This window comes from Saimiri boliviensis, chromosome 10, assembly GCF_048565385.1.
Source record: "Saimiri boliviensis isolate mSaiBol1 chromosome 10, mSaiBol1.pri, whole genome shotgun sequence".
NCBI lineage: Eukaryota > Metazoa > Chordata > Mammalia > Primates > Cebidae > Saimiri > Saimiri boliviensis.
In genome coordinates, this window is record NC_133458.1 from 117,341,458 (window position 1) to 117,359,852 (window position 18,395).

At 38.4% G+C, this 18,395-nt stretch overlaps 1 protein-coding gene across 2 annotated transcripts in view; it reads left to right on the forward strand.

Moving 5' to 3' along the window:
- Positions 1-18,395, forward strand: part of VPS41 (VPS41 subunit of HOPS complex) — a 186,473-nt gene that overhangs the window by 104,344 nt on the left and 63,734 nt on the right. For both annotated transcript variants that reach the window (XM_003930754.3, XM_074379801.1), the window contains 3 exons: positions 3,547-3,666; positions 4,802-4,948; positions 10,421-10,487. In XM_003930754.3, coding sequence (XP_003930803.1) covers positions 3,547-3,666; positions 4,802-4,948; positions 10,421-10,487 — 334 coding nt within the window. The remainder of the gene's footprint in view (positions 1-3,546; positions 3,667-4,801; positions 4,949-10,420; positions 10,488-18,395) is intronic.

Genomic DNA, 18,395 nt, shown 5'->3' on the forward strand with positions numbered 1-18,395 from the left:
AGGCCGGTCGCGGTGGCTCACGCCTGTAATCCCAGCACTTTGGGAGGCCAAGGCGGGTGGATAACGAGGTCAAGAGATCGAGACCATCCTGGTCAACATGGTAAAACCCTGTCTCTACTAAAAATACAAAAAAAATAGCTGGACATGGTGGCGCGTGCCTGTAATCCCAGCTACTCAGGAGGCTGAGGCAGGAGAATTGCCTGAACCCAGGAGGCAGAGGTTGTGGTGAGCCAAGATTGCGCCATTGCACTCCAGCCTGGGTAACAAGAGCGAAACTCCGTCTCGGAAAAAAAAAAAAAAGGATACATACTCATTTATGCTCCGCCGTATTATGCTCAGTAATTCCTCAGTTGTTAGCCCATTTCTGGCTATTATAAATAGCTTTACATGAACCTTTACTAACTTTTCTGATCATTTCTTAGCATAAGTTTCTAGGTAGGGACTTCGTGGTCATTTTTAAAGCTTCGAGTCCATAATGCCAAACGATCCTCCAGAAAGATGGTGTCCAAGACCACAGCTCAGTGGTTGGAAGACACCTATTTCTCTGCACACACCCCACTGTACCCCTCACCTCACATCCCTATTCCTGAGCATATCATTTTGATTTGTCTTTATCAGTTTATTCTTGTTCCTTCATCTGTTAGTTCTAGAAACATTGCTGCATTGTTTTGAGTGTTGATTTTATAAAATGTTGTACTACCTGTCTGGACAAATCCATCCCTCCCCTAAATTACTTAATTTTTTAAAATTTTTCTCTTATTGTCTAATTTTTAAAAATGAATTTTTAGCATTTTTGCAATTTCTAGAAATAATCCCTTTAGGATTTTCTTTGGACTTACATTAAATCGTAGGTTAATTTAATGAGACTTAAGCACTTCAGTGAGAATTAGAGTCTTTCTATCCACGAATATAGTGTGTCTTTCTGTTTATTGAGTTCTCCTTTTATATCCCTCAATGAAATGTTTTTCTTTTGTTGTGTAGTGACATGTCATGTTCATTATTAGCTTTTAAATCTAGATTTTCCTTTGATTACAACTTTATATCCCATAAAGTTTAGGCTTATAGTGTTTGTTTTCTTGTTTTCAAAGTACTCCGGTTACCATATGAATTCTTCTTTATTTAGTCACAAGGATAGGTAAAACTAGTAAGTAAAGAATCTGATATACATATGACTTTCAGTTTCTAAGATTCTTTTTTTACCCAAAGATGGAGACTATTTTGTATCATTTTTGTTTTTTGTTGTTCTGTTTTTCTTTTTCTTTGTTATTAATTTCTTGCTTAATTTTGTCATTACATGAAAAGGATAAGAATTAAGTTTTCTGAGTTATTTTCTGGTTTTTAGTATGTCTTCTTATTCATAAGGAATCAGGAGTCAGGGATTATTCCCTGGATAATTCGTATTCTTTTCAAATGCTGAATTTTTCCATAGGTACCTGCCTTTTGCCAGAGTGCCTGCTTTCCTTCCCACCTGGGGCAGCTGCAGTGCTGGACATGCTTGGGGATCCAAGCCTTTGTGTTTCAGAGTCAGATTGGCAACTCCGCTTTGTTCCTGCCCCATTACACTGAGTGTGGGGGGTGTTGTAGCATGCTAGTACCTGTCTGACCAACTACTTTCCAGGCAGGCTTTTTCTGGGGGAGTGAGTTAAATCATGGCCTTCATTGGGGTCTTATTCTTAGCATATTTTATGTCATTTTAACTTGAAATTTGGAGCATATTTAACTTTTTCAATGCAGTATGGACTGTTGTCCTCTTAATACTGCCTTGGTCATTTCTAGGTGGGAATTAGTAAGGGAATGGAATTCGATGCCGTGTCCCACCATACTGTTCTCCCAGCCATCCAGCCAACCCTTCATTCCAGCAGGTGGTTGTTGAGCACTCACTGTGCTTCACCTATTTCTTACAATCACTGCTCACCTCCCCCAGATCCAGGTCACAGCTGGAAGACAGACATTTTGATCTTGTCAATTCATCATGTTTAAAATAATTGTTGTGGCTGAGTATGGTTGCTCACACCGGTAATCCCAGCACTTTGGGAGGCCGAGACGGGTAGGTCACCTGAGATCAGGAGTTTGAGACCAGCCTGGCCAACATAGTGAAACCCTGTCTCTACTAAAAGTACAAAAATTAGCTGGGCATGGTGGTGGATACCTGTAATCCCAGCTAATTGGGAGACTGAGGCAGGAGAATCATTGGAAACTGGAAGATAAAAGTTGCAGTGAGCCAAGATAGTGCCACGTCACTCTAGCCTGGGTGACAGAGCGAGACTTCGTCTTAAATAAATAAATAAATAAATAAATAAAAATAGTTGTTTGTGGCTGCCTATCTTTAGTAGAGAGCGATGTTCTCTGTAGCAGGAACTGTGTGCCCAGCCTTTCTCCCCCTTTCCTAAATTTCAAACCTGCTCTTTCAAAATACTGAACACATTCATCATCCCTCTGCATTTGGCCTGACACAGTGGCCTCCCTAGCTCTGTTCTTTGCAAATGGCAGAAAGAGGCTAAATCAGGCAGGGGACACTCCTGAAGGTCTTTAACTGGGAGGCAGGGGGGCATGGTGGTAGTCACTTCTGAATTGGAACCTGGGATGGGAGGGGACAGGGTGAGTTAGAAGGTCTCTGAGAATATATAGGATATATCTCATGGGAAGACAGGGCTAAATATGGTCAGAAGAATCCCTGCATCCATATACTAAGGTGGACTGAAATTGCCTATAGTGTATGAATATTAATAATTCTGTTATGGAATCCGTTGTCAGCATTTGCTTTTGAAAGGTAAACGTGTTTCAGGATTACATGCCTTAGGTTATATACTGTATAAATGTCTTTTCTTAAAGGATTTAAATTGAATATATCAAGAAAAACATTTATTGTGTTCTTAATAACTATGACTTTCTAGAATTATATATTTATTAATCTTAGAGATTTTGACCAGTTATATTTTATATTAAAATTTATCTAGCAGGTTTAGAAAGATAGAATCTTCCCTTTAAAATAAAGACCATAGATACTATGACATTTTTAAAGAAGCTTAATTTCAAAACAAATTTTTCCTACCTTGTGACATGAATTACTGTTCAAAAGTCGTTGTTCAATTATTTGAGTTAAATGAAAAACATAGACTGCTTCTACTACAGCTTAATCTGTGACTAATATCTTATTTTCAGTGAAAAACTTAAGAGGTTTTGATTTCCCAATTTACAAAATAAATTAGTTCCCGGTCAATCATTCGAAGAACTTTTGCGATACGAATCTTTTGATTAACTAGTGTGCGTTATTTTCCGTGAATCTTGGTGTTTTGGTGCCACCTTGTGGCTTGGCCTTGTAGTATCTTCAACACTCATCCATTTTAAACAACGTCCTGGGGAGAACATGATGTGCTAGGAATTCTTTCCAAGGTACAAATCATATACTACTATAAGTGTACGCTAAAGATGTTGAGAGTGACTTGTTTGTTATTTGGTCACAAGGATAGGTGAAACTAGTAAGTAAGGAATCTGACCTATGATTTTCAGTTTCTAAGATTCTTTGTTTACGCTCTTTGTCCATAGTTGCTGCTGTTTGAACGATCTTGGATGAACAGATGGAAGTCCGCTATTCTGCATGAAGGGGAAGGGAACATAAGGAGTGTGAAGTGGAGAGGCCATCTGATTGCTTGGGCCAATAATATGGTAAAAAAATACACCTCTGTCTTCCTAATGCTTATTCAGTGGCAGAAGAGTGGCCAAGTTGATAGGGCCGTAATGAAGGGAAAAGATGCCACTTGCTGTGGTGGTGATTTCCAAAAGGTGAAAGGACGATTGGTATCGTACCTAGGAGGTTAAAGAAATTAGATTGCTGTTGGCTTTCATAATATAGTAATTCCCAACATATTCTGGACTCTATTTTAGAGTAAGAAACCTGAGGCATGGAGAGTAACCAAGAAAATGAAAAGCTATCTTAATAATTGAAGGACTGCATTGGGAATGGGTCTTGAAAATATCATTTGCCTGTTGGCCAAAGGCAAGTAAGAGTTGAAATGAAACAAGTGCAGAATATTGCTGATTTCTCTTTTACTCCCAGTATAATCATAGGCAGCAGTATAGACCTGCCTATAAGAGAGCAGATTGTCATTTTCACTGCTGCACTTTAACTTAAAGTTTACTTGCTATGAATTGGGGCTAGTAGAAAGTTTAAAAAATGATGTTTTTGACATCTGGCATATCTTTTGGAACGTTAAGGTATAATTTAGTATATCAGTTCTATTCAGCTTTAAATGGTAGTAATCTGCTTAAACCCTACTTTGTGATTCTGGACTTTTCTTACTTCTCCTGGGTCACAACAAAAGTAGAACAAACCTGCGGTCTCTTGGCTCATTTTTAAGTAGTTGCTTGCCTGATGTTTCCATTTAAGAACTTTAAAATGTCAGATATAGTTGTTTTTCTTTTATGTAGGTGGCTTTTCAGACTCAAAGCCTTCCTGAAAAACAAACTTTTTTTTTGCGGTGGAACGATAAAATTAGAAATGTTACTTGTCTGTCATTTTTGAAATGCAGTTGTTGATATCTGTACGTTTCATATTTGTGTTGGATTTGAGTCACCCATGCCGTCTAAGAAAATCTCCTTTGTCCAGAAAGAAGGGTGGACATTTCCTTGTGGTTTTGGTTCCCATGGGGTTTGTGTAGAGCAGGATCATTTTCCTTGCATGCTGAGTAAACACTGCTAATATTTCTCAGGGCTGGTTATTGGTAGTAGGTAGTGGGGGCTGTTAATAAGTTTTCTGTTGCTTTCCTGAGTAGAGTATGCCTACTGCTGTTTTATTTTTCAGGGTGTGAAGATTTTTGACATCATCTCAAAGCAAAGAATCACCAATGTGCCCCGGGATGATATAAGTCTTCGCCCAGACATGTATCCCTGCAGCCTCTGCTGGAAGGACAATGTGACACTGATTATTGGCTGGGGGACTTCTGTCAAGGTGGCTTTGCTTGTCTTTATAATAAGTCCGTGTTGTTATAGATCCACTGAGGGTGGTCCAGAGGACTGTGAGTCTTGAATGGCTTCTAGGACCCAAATCTTTTCACCTGGATATTATTGTGATGTGATAACCATTTATTGCTCAAATTATTTCCTGTGCATAAGTTTTAAGATACATTCTTTCTTTTTCATGGCATGTAAAATAATTTGTGAACTTTTTCATGCTGGAATGGTGCTGTCTTTTTCAATCTTCTTTTAATTTCTCACATCCCAGCTGGCCTAAGCTATTTACAGAATATGGGGTTAGTCTTGTTGTTTAGTCAGGTTTTATTCTCTTTATTATTCTTTCCATTTTCCCTTAGCTTTGACCCTTCACTTCTTCATTAGAGTTATTGATGGTGGAGAGAGAAGGTTAAAATTAAATCATCCTGCTGCTTGGTGATAATTTGATGGAGTGAAGGCCCAGACTTACCATCAATAATAAGATTTGGGAATATTTTCTGACGTATAATTATCTGACCCTTATGTGCCTGGGTAAATGAAATTTAGCTGTTCTACGAAAGGGGACCCAAAGCTCATTCACATTTATTTCATGCCTACTAGTGCTTCTGTTATATTTGATACTTGAGAGCCAAAAGTTGTTTCCCTTTTTAAAATATACAGCTTAATTCACACAAAATAAACTAAAACTTAGCTGAGGTGTAAAAATGTCATGAGAGAGTATCCCAGAAATAGCCTCATGAAAGAGTTCAGGCTTTGGAGTCAGACAGACCTGGAATCAAGTCCAGCTTCTTCATTTTCCTTTGTGACCCTCTATGAGCCTTACTGTCCTCATCCACAAAATGGCAGTGCTAATTGTTCTCACATGACAAGTTTTGGGGAGAAAAAGATGAGCTAATGCATGTAAAGAGTTGCACATAGAACCCGATTTATTGTAATTGCTTAATAAATGTTAGCTTTCATTGTTATATAAAGTTCTAGAAATGACATGAAGGGGACATGGCTATTTAAAATTTACTCTTCTCTGGAAAGGGAAAGTGGAAAAAGTATTAATCAGTAATTGTTATTAGCAAAACAAACATTGTTACACTTCAGGCCCTCCCAGCCCTTATGTTGTTATCATTCAGGTTCTCTTTTCTTCATGTGATAAATGAACACAACCTGATTTATATTTAGGGTAACAGGAAGGAAACTGTGCCTAATAGTGTAGGATGGAAACAGTGATTCGCTGGGCTCCCTCGTCCGTGTTTGTGGTTACTCATCCAATAAACTTATATTGTTAGTACTTTAAAAATCCCTTAAATGGACTAGGTGGCTTGTTAGTTTTAAAGTTCTAATTTTCTTTTCTTATGGTGAAAGACAAGGAAAATCAGCCTATAGGAATATGTAACAAGTTCACTCATTACTACCAGAAATTCCTTCTCTGGTATGCTGAGTAATGGCCCTGAAGATAGCAGGCGCTAATTCCTGGAACCTGTAAATGTTTCCCTTATATGACAAAAAAAGTAAATACTACTTCATATAGCAAAAGATGTGATTACGTTAAGGATCTTGAGATAGGGAATTATCCTACATTATCTGAGTGGGCCCTAAATGCGATCACAGGTATCCTTATGAGTGGGAAGCAGAGGGAGATGCTACCACGGAAGAGAGGAGGAGAAGGCAGTACCACTGTGAAGGCAGAAATTGGAATGAGGTAGCCAGTGAATGGTGGCAGCCACCAGAAAGCTGGAGGAGACAGCAGATTGTCCCCTGGGGCCTCTAGAGGAAGTACAGCCCTGCCAACACCTTGATTCTGGCACAGTGAACCTGATTTCAGACTTCTAGCCTGCAGAACTGTAAGAAACTACATCTTGTTGTTTTAAACCACCAAGTGTGGCAGCCTGCTACAGCAGCCATGGGAAACAAATCTCCTTTCTCTATGCCCAAGTTAAGATCCAGCTTCTATAATATTTTTATGTCAAATATTCCATTTTATTGGAGATTCCGTTTTTTCAAACTCAATTATAGATGTTGAACACTTCTCAGTGTAGACTCTTAGTGAGTTCTGTTGAAGGAAGAAGAGATAAGGACGTGGTCTTTCTTCAGAGAGAGAGCAATCTTATTGGGAGAAGATCCCAGAAACAGTATAATAAAGTGTGCAATTGAAGCTTACCGTTTACTTCATTCATTCATTTGTCCAACAAACATTTACGGTTGCCTGCAGTGTGCCAGGCAGTGTTCTGGTGTTGCAGAACACAGACAAATGCATGAGTTCCTTCCCTTGGGAAATTTATGTTCTAGTGAGGAAGGTGGACCAAAACAAGCAAGTATACCATGTTGAAGGTGGCAAATAAGAAGGTGACATTTTAACAGGATAATAGGGAAAGGGATTGGGGTAGGTACCATTTAATATAGGATGGTCCAGAGATGGCCTGTCCAATAACTAATATGTCATTTGGTCAGAGATCTGGAGAGAAAAGTTGTGCAGCTCTCTGGAGGGCTGGGGTAGGACATGTTAGCAGAAGGAGCAGCAGTGTAAAAATTCTTGAAGCAGATGTGTGATTGGTGTGCTTTTGAGGAAGAGCAAGGAAGCTCTTCTTGTCTGAGTGAGTGGAGCAGGGGTGGAGGAGCAGATGATATTGGAGCACAAGGGCCCTTGAGAAGTCTTTGGCTTTTAATTTGAATGAGGTGAGAAGTTATCACAAGGCTTTGAGCTGTTGTGGAGTCAGTTAAGTGATCTAACTTGTGTTTTGGAAGGATCTCTGGTTGCTGTGTGGAGCTAAACAGCAACGGGGCAGTCAAGAGGGGAGACCAGTTAAGCTACTGCAGTCACCTCCATTAAAAAAAAAAAAAAAGTTGTCTCTGGTCAGTGTCTGCAGTTGGTGAGAAATGACTAGATCCTAGATATATTGTGATGATAGACTCTGCAGTATTTGTTGACAGTTGGATGCGGGGTATAAGATCACAGTCACCTAACATACTGGAAGACTATTGATAGAGTATGTTTAGAGTAAAAAAGGCAAGATTGGTTTTAGATGTATCTGCTTGAGAGAAACCTGTTACCCACCCATGAGGAGAAGTAGAGCAGACAATTGGAGGAAGCAGATTCATGTTCATGGCAAGAACTCACCTATCAGTGACAAAGGGCTCTTATGATCATTCATCTGTGCTTATGCAGGGCATGAGCTTATGGTAGCACTTACTTGTTCACCCACTTTTACCTGCCACTTCCTACTTATGAGACAGGTGCTGGGCTTAGAGCTCAGACCACAGAGCTGAGGAGTGCAGTAGAGCCATGCCCAGCTACCACTAGTGCAATATGTCCTTGTCCTCAAATTGTGGCATGGCCAGCGAGATACCAGTCAGGCCTTGGTGTGCATTCCATTCTGGCCAGGCAGTCTGGCGTCACTCCCAGAGCTTCAGTGTCCTCATCTCTAGATTAGACATAATAACATTGTCTTGCATAGGTGTCTGAGTGCTGGAAGACTGTCAGCCCTCAAGTTCTGTCAGTGTCTCTCAAATCTCTGCACTTCCTCTTCCTCTCAAGTCTTTTTGGTGCTGGTCTGTCCCGCCTTAAGCCCGTCCTAAATAGTACAGCTAGAATAATCTAAGTGCAAGTCAGATCAGGTCAGTCCCCTCCTTGCCTATAGGATGACTGATCATAAACATGACTTCCAAGGTTCTGTGTGATCTGCCTCTCCATTCCTCTCCAGCCTCAGTTCTGTCCCCTTCTTCCCTCATGCCCTCCATTGCTGTCCGATTGAGTTTCCAGTCGAAGGTCCTATGCTGTCACATTGCCCCATGCCCCTGTGCTGTCTCTCCTGCTTCAACTTACATGTCACTTCTTCCAGGAAGCCTTCCTGCCCTAGCAGTAGATGCCCCTGCTATGTACTTCCCCATCACACTTCAGTAAATTGGCTTATTTTAGTGCCTCCCCACTGCACCATAATCTTAAGAAAATTACGATATCTATTTCACAAAGCTCTTAGCTCAGGAGTGGTACCACTAAGTACCCAAAAAGTGTTCACTAATATGGCCGTTACATTTGCTTTTTTATTATACTTCAAACCATTTGAAACAGTGTTCCTCAGCTACTTATATCAGCACATTTAAACAGTTGTCTATTTGGCATTGTGGAATGTGCCATTAGATGATTTAGTAGGTTCCCTAGTAAATGTGTAAAGAAGAGTGAATAAACTCAAAAGTCTACCAGAGGAGAAGAAAACTGGAGAAATAGGCAATTATATGAAATATGCAAGAGACAAATGGTAAAAGCAATTAAAAAAGAAGACAGCTGGTCACTTCTAAGTGGAGGCTTCTACCTCTGTAGCCATGGGTTCAAGCCCTGCGTTAGGGAAAGTGAACACTCTGCATTCACTGAGCTGCTGGAGTGTTGCTCAGCAGCAACTCAGTATACTACGTATATTAGAAAACAAAACCTTACTAAAGTGTACATAGCCATTGATAGCAGTTCTTCTTCTAGGAATTTATCCTAAGGAAACAAAAGTCCTGAAGTTTTATATATAAGTATGTTGATTACGCTATGGCTTACAATAGCCATAGAAACAAAAGACTAATGCCACAAAAGGTGGCTGATGAAGTATAGTACATTCATGTAATAAAATGTAGTCATCCCTCAGTGTCTTCGTGGATCCTGGGCTCCTCTGATGCCCAAGGCCCTTATATAAAACGATGTAGTATTTCCATTTAGCCTATGCACATCCTCCTGTATACTTTAAATCTTCTGTAGATTACTTGTAATACCTGGTACAATGCCTACACCTCAATTCATTTGCACGGACTTAATGAAGTAGTTGGTGTACAGCAAAAATCAAGTTTTGCTTTTTGGAATTCTGTGGAATTTTTTTTTAATATTTCTGATCCTTGGTTGGTTAAATCCATGAATGTAGAATTTATGGATGCAGAACCCATGGATATGGAGGCTCTACTGTACTATAAAGACTTTACAGAATTATGTTGCAGAAGAATATTTAAGTACTATATTGAATTATTTGTATTAAATTGTCAGATTAATAAGAGTAGCTTTCATTAAAAAAAAAGATTATTAATGGTCTTCTCTTTGTGCTGGAACAATGACTAGTGCTTGTTTTCCCCTTAGAGTTTTTCCATATTTTAGAATTTTCCATACCATAGTTATACTTAGTGGTAGCAGCTACAAAAGAACACCATGTAAAGAAAAAGGAAAAAAAACCTGATCACTGACAAAAGTTGTACTTGGATCAGTACTTGACTTCAGGTTCAGTCTCACCAGGAAAGCTGAACTTACATGAATAAGACTTTATTGAGGAATAATGTTAGTGATTGCTATATGTCATTTACATTAGTTTCTGTTATTTAAGTCATAGGGTAGATTGTACTCCATCTGCGGTGCTACATGGTTAATTTAACAAAGATACCATATAATAGATAAAATTTTGTGAAGAATTTTTAATCAAATGAGTAAAAAATAACCTGCGAACTTATTTTCCAGATATGCTCAGTGAAGGAACGGCATGCCAGTGAAATGAGGGATTTACCAAGTCGATATGTTGAAATAGGTATGGCTCTAACACTTGCCTTATGTGGATGTAAAACTTCATTCAAAATTTTCATCTTCATTAATCTCACCTAGACTGCCATAGTCTTTTACCTGGACCCCTGCTGCAGCCTCCTAACTGGTTTATCTTCTTTTGCTGTGAATTGCTCTCATCTAGTCTCCCCACTGCTGTCAAAATAAAATGCCGATCAGATCTTGTCATCATATTTCAGTTCTTCCACATCGTTCTCAGGGTGCAGACGGGACTCTTCAGTGGAGCACAGGGATCTGCATTGGCCCCTACCTTCCTCTCCAGCTGCAGCTCACACCAGGCTTCTCCTTTGTCTCTGTGCTGCAGCCACACTGAACCCGTTCGTGCCTCTCCTTCCCCTTGTCTAGCACATTCTTCAGCTTGAATGTTGCTTTCCTGGGAAAGCCACTGGACCTCCCTGACCGAGTCGAGTCTTCCCATTTTAGGCTCACTGCAGGCTTCCCCTTTCTAGCACTTGTCACGGGTGCCAGTGATCCTGTGATTATTCAATGCATTTCTGTCTTTTCTACCTGACTGTCACCTTCTTGCAAGCACAGGCAGGGTCTGGTTTTGCTCACCGTTTGTATCTTGAGGACCTGGCACAATACTTGCACATGAAAGGTGCTTAATAATATTGAGTTGAATGAATCAGTGACTCTGGGAAACAACAGTTCAGGAGAAGTATGCCCTAGATGATATACCATGACTTTTATATTTTAGCTTGAAAAAATTATTCTGAAGAAAAAATTTGCCATATTATAAGTCAGCTGAAAGTTCATTTGCCCGTTTGGTTGGTGGATGGGTATTATAAATTTAATGGGTTATTCTGCCAAGGTGAAGTTGAAATAAATCATTTACACATTACTATATTTCTGTAAGCAGAAAGACATACATTACTCACATGGCTAATGTGGTTGTAACATTTAAATCCAGGCTATTTTGTACTTGAAGTCAGAAGTTGGTGGTAGAGTTTTAATCTTTTTTTTTTTTTTTTTTAACCATAGGAGGATAAATACTTAGTTCAGATTGCCCAGTATACTGACAGAGTAGATATATGAAGAATGTAGTACTGCTGAGAAAAACTGAGGACCAAGATAAGAGAGAAAACTGATAGATTATGTAGATAATTGTTTCAGCATCTTTTTCTTCTTTCCTTGCCTACCAGAAAATAAAAACAAAAACAAAAGCCTCTCAACATCTCTATGCAATGTCCTGAGAAATTAGTATTTGAATATTTTAAATTGCCAAGGAGATATAGAAATGTAGCAGTTGTCATCTTCTTTCCTTAGTTGACATTTATTGATCATGTACTAAGTGTGGGGCATTGTGCTATGTACATAAACTGCAGTAATTCACGTTACTCTCACAGGAACTCTTGAAGTGCAGGTAGTGTGCTCCTTATTCTATAGATGAAGAAATTGAGGTTCAGGAGGTACATGACCTGTCCAAGATCTTACTGCTATAGCATTAAAATTGATAGAATCTAACTCTACAGAACAACCAGAAAGCTTCCAGGGAGGCAAGGAAGTTTGCTGAAGTGTGTGATCTTGATGAGGTTACTTAACCTTCTTGACCATCCTTTTCTCACCTGTTAAATGGAGATGATAATATCTCCCTTTCAGGATGGTTGTGGGAATTAGACATGGCATAAGAAATGTGCCTAACGTGGTACTTGGCATGAAGTAGATGCTCACTTAAACCATTATCATTGTTATCACCGTGCAGATTTCCATCCCAACTCTGTGACTGCTGATAGCTGGCTCAGTGGTGGCCCTATTAGACTAGAACCCTGGGATCGCATTATTAGAGTGTAGTTCATCTGTACTGTAATTTCCGTGAAATAGACCATGTGTGAGTACTAACGGTATCACATTACTGACATTTTGCTACTATGGTTAACAGTTAAGTACATTTTTTCCCCTCTTAAGAGTAAACCTTTAAGAATATAAGCCATTTCCACAGCAGGAGGCAAAGTGGTTTGGATAAGAGTCCTTGAGTAGGATAACAGAAAGGGAAATGTTAGGAGGTCTGGATTACAATTTCCTTTAGCCCTGAATAGTGTGAGCCACTGTTCTTTAGTAAATGATGTGAAAATGGCATTAAGATTAAATAAATATGTATAGCTGTACATTTCTTAGAAGCCAAATGTTTATAACTCTTTCTTACAACTCAAGACTCTCAAAAATAGCACAAAAGTTGTTCCTGTCACATAGGATATTGATTTATTCTGTTAAATGAAAATAATGATATAATGAAGATTAAGCTTTTTGGCCAATCACCAACACATGGAGAGATTCTCTATACATAGGGCTTTAGGGACGTCATTTTTTCTTTCAGACTGCATTGTTAAAAATAGATTGTGGGTTGTGCCTGGCATCCATGTTTTAACTTGACTTGCATCTTTTGTATTCTCACAGGACTCCCTGATCCTCTGGTACTTTTCACCAAAGTCTTCCATGATCTCTGGTGTGGTATCTGGAGAGCTGACATCATGATGTTGGGAAATGAAGCCAATGTTTGTGTGTCATTTTCTGGGAATTTTCTGCCAGGGACAGCTGACTTACATGCAAGGAATTAATGATTGACTTCTTGGTCTTAATTTCACATGGAATTTTGTTTAAAAAATAATTGAGATAAACAACTCTATGAGAATCTATATAGAATGACAAGCCAGGAAGAAAGAGAGTAAAAAGAAGGGAATTCTTTTTTATTTTCAGTATTGTCTGTATCTTCAGTTGATCATCTACTGTGGACTTCGTATTTAGTACATCATTCTTTTTTCAGTCTCCTAATTGATCGAAAAAACAATGACCTGAAAATTGAAGATCTGTTTTCGTAGTGGAGGACAGTTATGAGATAATTGTTTCCTAAATCTAAGTATCTCTCTTTTATCTACCTGTTATCATTTTGATTCAGCTATATGGGTTAGAGTAGTGGGATCTTTGTGTGTGTGCTCATGAGTGATGTGGTTTCATCTCTTAGCCTGAGTCTTGATAGAGATGATGACACCTGATATTCTTCAGTGTGCTTTTACTTAAGGGTCTAGGTATGTATGGTTTTCTGTTCTGTTATAGATAGTTCAGTTTAAATCTCTGTAATGTATTTATTCTTCTGTTCTGCATTGAAAATTTTCCTTAACATTTTATTATGAAATTTTCTTTAAACAAAGAAAAGAACCTCCAGGATTCTGCAGTTAGGATTTTACTGTATTTGCTTTAGTACATACTTGTTCATCTATTCATTCCTCCTTTTGGGTGGGCTGTAACAACTCTTTCCCGCTCAGTACTGTAGACTCAGGTTTTTGTTGTTAGGAGTGGAATTAATGAAGTTTCTCCGTAATAAATAATGTTAAGAAATCTGAAACACCTGAAGTAACAAATATATCTTGTTCCTTATATAACCACCACCATCAAATACAGTGCTAAATACACTGCAAACAGAATGTCATCTAATCTTCACAGTATGCAGGTGGATGGTGGCTACTGTCCCCTTAGTGTAGGTGAAGCTGATGTGCAGAAGAGTGAGGTAACCTGCTCAAGATTATTCATAAACGAAAAAGGCAGTTTTTGCACTTAGATGTGCCTAGCTGTAAAGCTGTTGCTCATAATCATGGTGCCACACAGTGCTTCCCATGTTTCCTGTACCCAGCCCCTGGCCTTTATTTACAGAGCCTTGTTCCAGGCATTCAGATACAAACTACTGCAGAAATGTTCTAGAATCTGAAGACTGTTTTTCTGTTATCAGTGATGATGGCTGCTCACCTGTTCTAGATGAAATGGAAATGCAGTAGATTTGTTTTTTTTTATTTTGGTTCAGAGAAATACATCATTTGGAGAAGCAGAAATTGTATTTTCACTTGCTTTATCCTGAGATTGAGAGCTTTTTTTCATTGCTTCTCCTCCACATTTGTAGAGAATTTATAGAGCGTGGTTGCCTTGGATGACCTTCAGAATTATTTTTAAGGAAAGGGAACCAAACCTAGATTATGCTTCTTTCAACCCTTTTAAAAACAAGAAAAGCCTTTCTTTGCTATATTTTATTGTTTGACTTAAGTTTAGTTGACGCAACAAGGTAGTTTTATATTTATAACATAAAGTGTAACATTTGCTTGGAACCTTGTGATTAGCAGGTCATTGACCATTTTCTTTTCTTTTATGTAACCGATATGCCCTAATCTGCTCACTAAATATTCCTCATCAGTGCTGTTTCAGGAGTGCTAAAATTTCATAGATGAGATAATCATATCAGCTTAGTGTTGTCATTTAATTGGCAATAGTTTGCTGAATCTTGATTATAAAATATGGAATTAAATTGCAAACGAAATGTAAGTGGTTTCTGACCTGTGTGTACTGTTGGGCTCCTGTCTGATTTGAATGCTTTTGTTATTTTGTCCATTAGTCATTCTTTTCAATTTCACTTCATGTATCAGATCTTCTCCATAATGTGCTGATGTAAAGCATTGTGAAGTCAGTTTTACTTTAATATGTCTGCTTCGTAGCACAGCCCTGAAGCGGTTGAAGTGCTGTGATTTTCAAATGTATTTTCAGTGATAAGTGGTCATGCTGACAAAATGTCCAAACTTATTGAAAAGTCTGTGGGCATTATATTCAGTTGATTATGAAATGCTAATGTCTGGTGACTAAGGGGCCAGAATCTCTTGGGAACAAGACACGATCTATCATAAAGGGCCCTCAATGCATTTTTATAAATGAATATAAGACAATGAAACATAATTGTTCTTATTTATAAATTGCTTGACAAACTTTTTTGTTGCTTTTTGTTGTTTTTTTTTTTTTATGAAAAATGAAGTCATCTACCTACTACTTGTAACCAGCTTGTTTCATGACATGTTATTTTCCTGTATCATTAAATAATTACCTCAGAAAAAAAAAAAGACAATAAAATACCTGGGAATACAACTAACAAAGATGTTAAAGGACCTCTTCAAACTACAGTGATTTGTAGTTTGGAGAACTACAAACCACTGCTCAACAAAATAAGAGAAGACACAAACAGATGGAGAAACATTCCATGCTCATGGTTAGGAAGAATCAGTACCGTGAAAATGGCCATACTGCCCAAAGTAATTTACAGATTCAACACTATCCCTATTAAGCTACCAATGACCTTCTTCACAGAACTGGAAAAAAACCACCATAAAGTTCATATGGAACCAAAAGAGAGCCCACATAGCCAAGTCAATTCTAGTCAAAAAGAACCAAGCTGGAGGCATCACACTACCTGACTTCTAACTATACTACAAGGCTACAGTAATCAAAAAAACATGGTACTGGTACCAAAACAGAGATATAGACCAATGGAACAGAAAAGAGGCCTTGGAGGTAAAGCCACAAATCTACAACCGTCTGATCTTTAACAAACCTGACAAAAACAAGCAATGGGGAAAGGATTCCCTGTTTAATAAATGGTGTTGGGAAAACTGGCTAGCCATGTGCAGAAAGCAGAAACTGGACCCCTTCCTGACACCTTACACTAAAAATAACTCCAGATGGATTCAAGACTTAAACATAAGACCTAACACCATAAAAACCCTAGAAGAAAACCTAGGCAAAACCATTCAGGACATAGTCATAGGCAAGGACTTCATGATTAAAACACCAAAAGCATTAGCAACAAAAGCCAAAATAGACAAATGAGACCTAATCAAACTCCACAGCTTCTGCACAGCAAAAGAAACAGTCATTAGAGTGAATTGGCAACCAACAGAATGGGAAAAAATTTTTTCAATCTACCCATCTGACAAAGGGCTAATATCCAGAATCTACAAAGAACTAAAACAGAGTTACAAGAAAAAAGCCCATTCAAAATTAGGTAAAGGATATGAGCAGACACTTTACAAAAGAAGACATATATGAGGCCAACAAACATACGAAAAAATGCTCATCACTGGTCATTAGAGAAATGCAAATCAAAACTACAGTGAGATGCCATCTCATGCCAGTTAGAATGGCAATCATTAAAAAATCTGGAGACAACAGATGCTGGAGAGGATGTGGAGAAATAGGAACACTTTTACACTGTTGGTGGGAGTGTAAATTAGTTCAACCATTGTGGAAGACAGTTTGGTGATTCCTCAAGGACCTAGATATAGAAATTCCATTTGACCCAGCAATCCCATTACTGGGTATATACCCAAAGGATTATAAATTGTTCTATTATAAGGACACATGCAGACAAATGTTCATTGCAGCACTGTTTACAATAGCAATGACTTGGAACCAACCCAAATGCCCATCAATGATAGACTGCATAGGGCACATGTGGCACATATACACCATGGAATATTATGCAGCCATCAAAAACGATGAGTTCGTGTCCTTGGTAGGGATATGGATGGACTTGGAAACCATCATTCTCAGCAAATTGACATAAGAACAGAAAATCAAACACTGCATGTTCTCACTCATAAGCAAGTGTTGAATAATGAGAACATGTGGACACAGGGAGGGGAGGATCACACACTGGGGTTTGCAGTGGGGGAACTAGGGGAGGGACAATGGGGGGCAGGGTGTTGGGGTGAGATAGCATGGGGAGAAATGCCAGATATAGGTGATGGGGAGAAAGGCAGCAAACCACACTGCCACGTGTGTACCTATGCAACAATTTTGCATGCTCTTCACATGTACACCAAAACCTAAAATGCAATTATATATATATATATATTAAAAAGGGACAAAAGAAACAGGTCCAGGTAACACCAGGGAGGAGCCAAGCCAGGAAATGTCAGAAAGCCATGTTTTTCATACCAAATGAAAACAGCAGAAGAGAGAGCTCTCAGAGTTCAGTAATTGTCATTTCATCTAAAAAGCAAGCACTAGAAAAGTACCAAGGTCAAATCCATATTAAGTGTTAAGAAAAAGTAAGAAGCAGACATCTGCACAACAGATCACAACTGTAATTTCCTGTTTCAGAAGTAGCTACAAAACATCTTTAAAAAGTGATGTAAGAAATCAGAATTGGAAAATCTCAAATTAGGTGACAAAAGCTCATTTCAAGAATTGAAGACTGAACGTGAAGGAAAACAAGAATGAATAGACACAATGATAATGCTGGTGAGAGGAATAGAAGGCAAACAGGAAAACTGTAAAAATCACAAAACAATAAGAAAAAGATTTAAGCTTAAGTGATAAATATTGAAGACAGGAAAAGATAATTCAGCCTACCAATAAAGAGTCCCTGAGGAAAAAAATATAACAAGAGAATGGAACAAATACTATAGACAATGTCAAGAAAAATTTCATGAAAATTTAAAGAAACAAGTTTAAATTATAAATTAAAATAGCACACTGTGTATCTGAAAATAGTGACTCGTGATGAGCAACACTAAGATATAGTCTAATGAAATTACTGAATTTTAAAGACAAAGAGAAAAACTTGGACATGTAGACATGCACTGTCAAATGTGGTAACCATTAGCCACTGTAGCTGTTAAGCCTTTGTGTGTGGCTAGTGTAGCTAGTGTGGCTTGATATGTGCTACGTGCAGAGTTCCAAAGACAGCCTAGAAATAAAAGGTAAAATATTCATAATTTTTTATATTCTTACATGTTGAAATAATATTTTAGGTATGTTATATATTATTAAAATGCCACCCCTTTTTGAACTCTTTATCATGGCATATTAGTCCATTTTTGCATTGCTGTAAAGAAATACCTGAGACTGGGTAATTTATAAAGAAAAGAGGTTTAATTTTCATGGTCCTGCGGGCTGTACAGGAAGCACGGTGCTGGCATCTGCTTGGCTTCTGGGAAGGCCTCAGGAAATTTACAATCATGGTGGAAGGCGAAGTGGGAGAAGACACCTCACGTGGGCAGAGCAGCAGCAAGAGTCAGGGGTAGATGCTACCCACTTTTAAACCAGCAGATGTTGTGAGAACTCA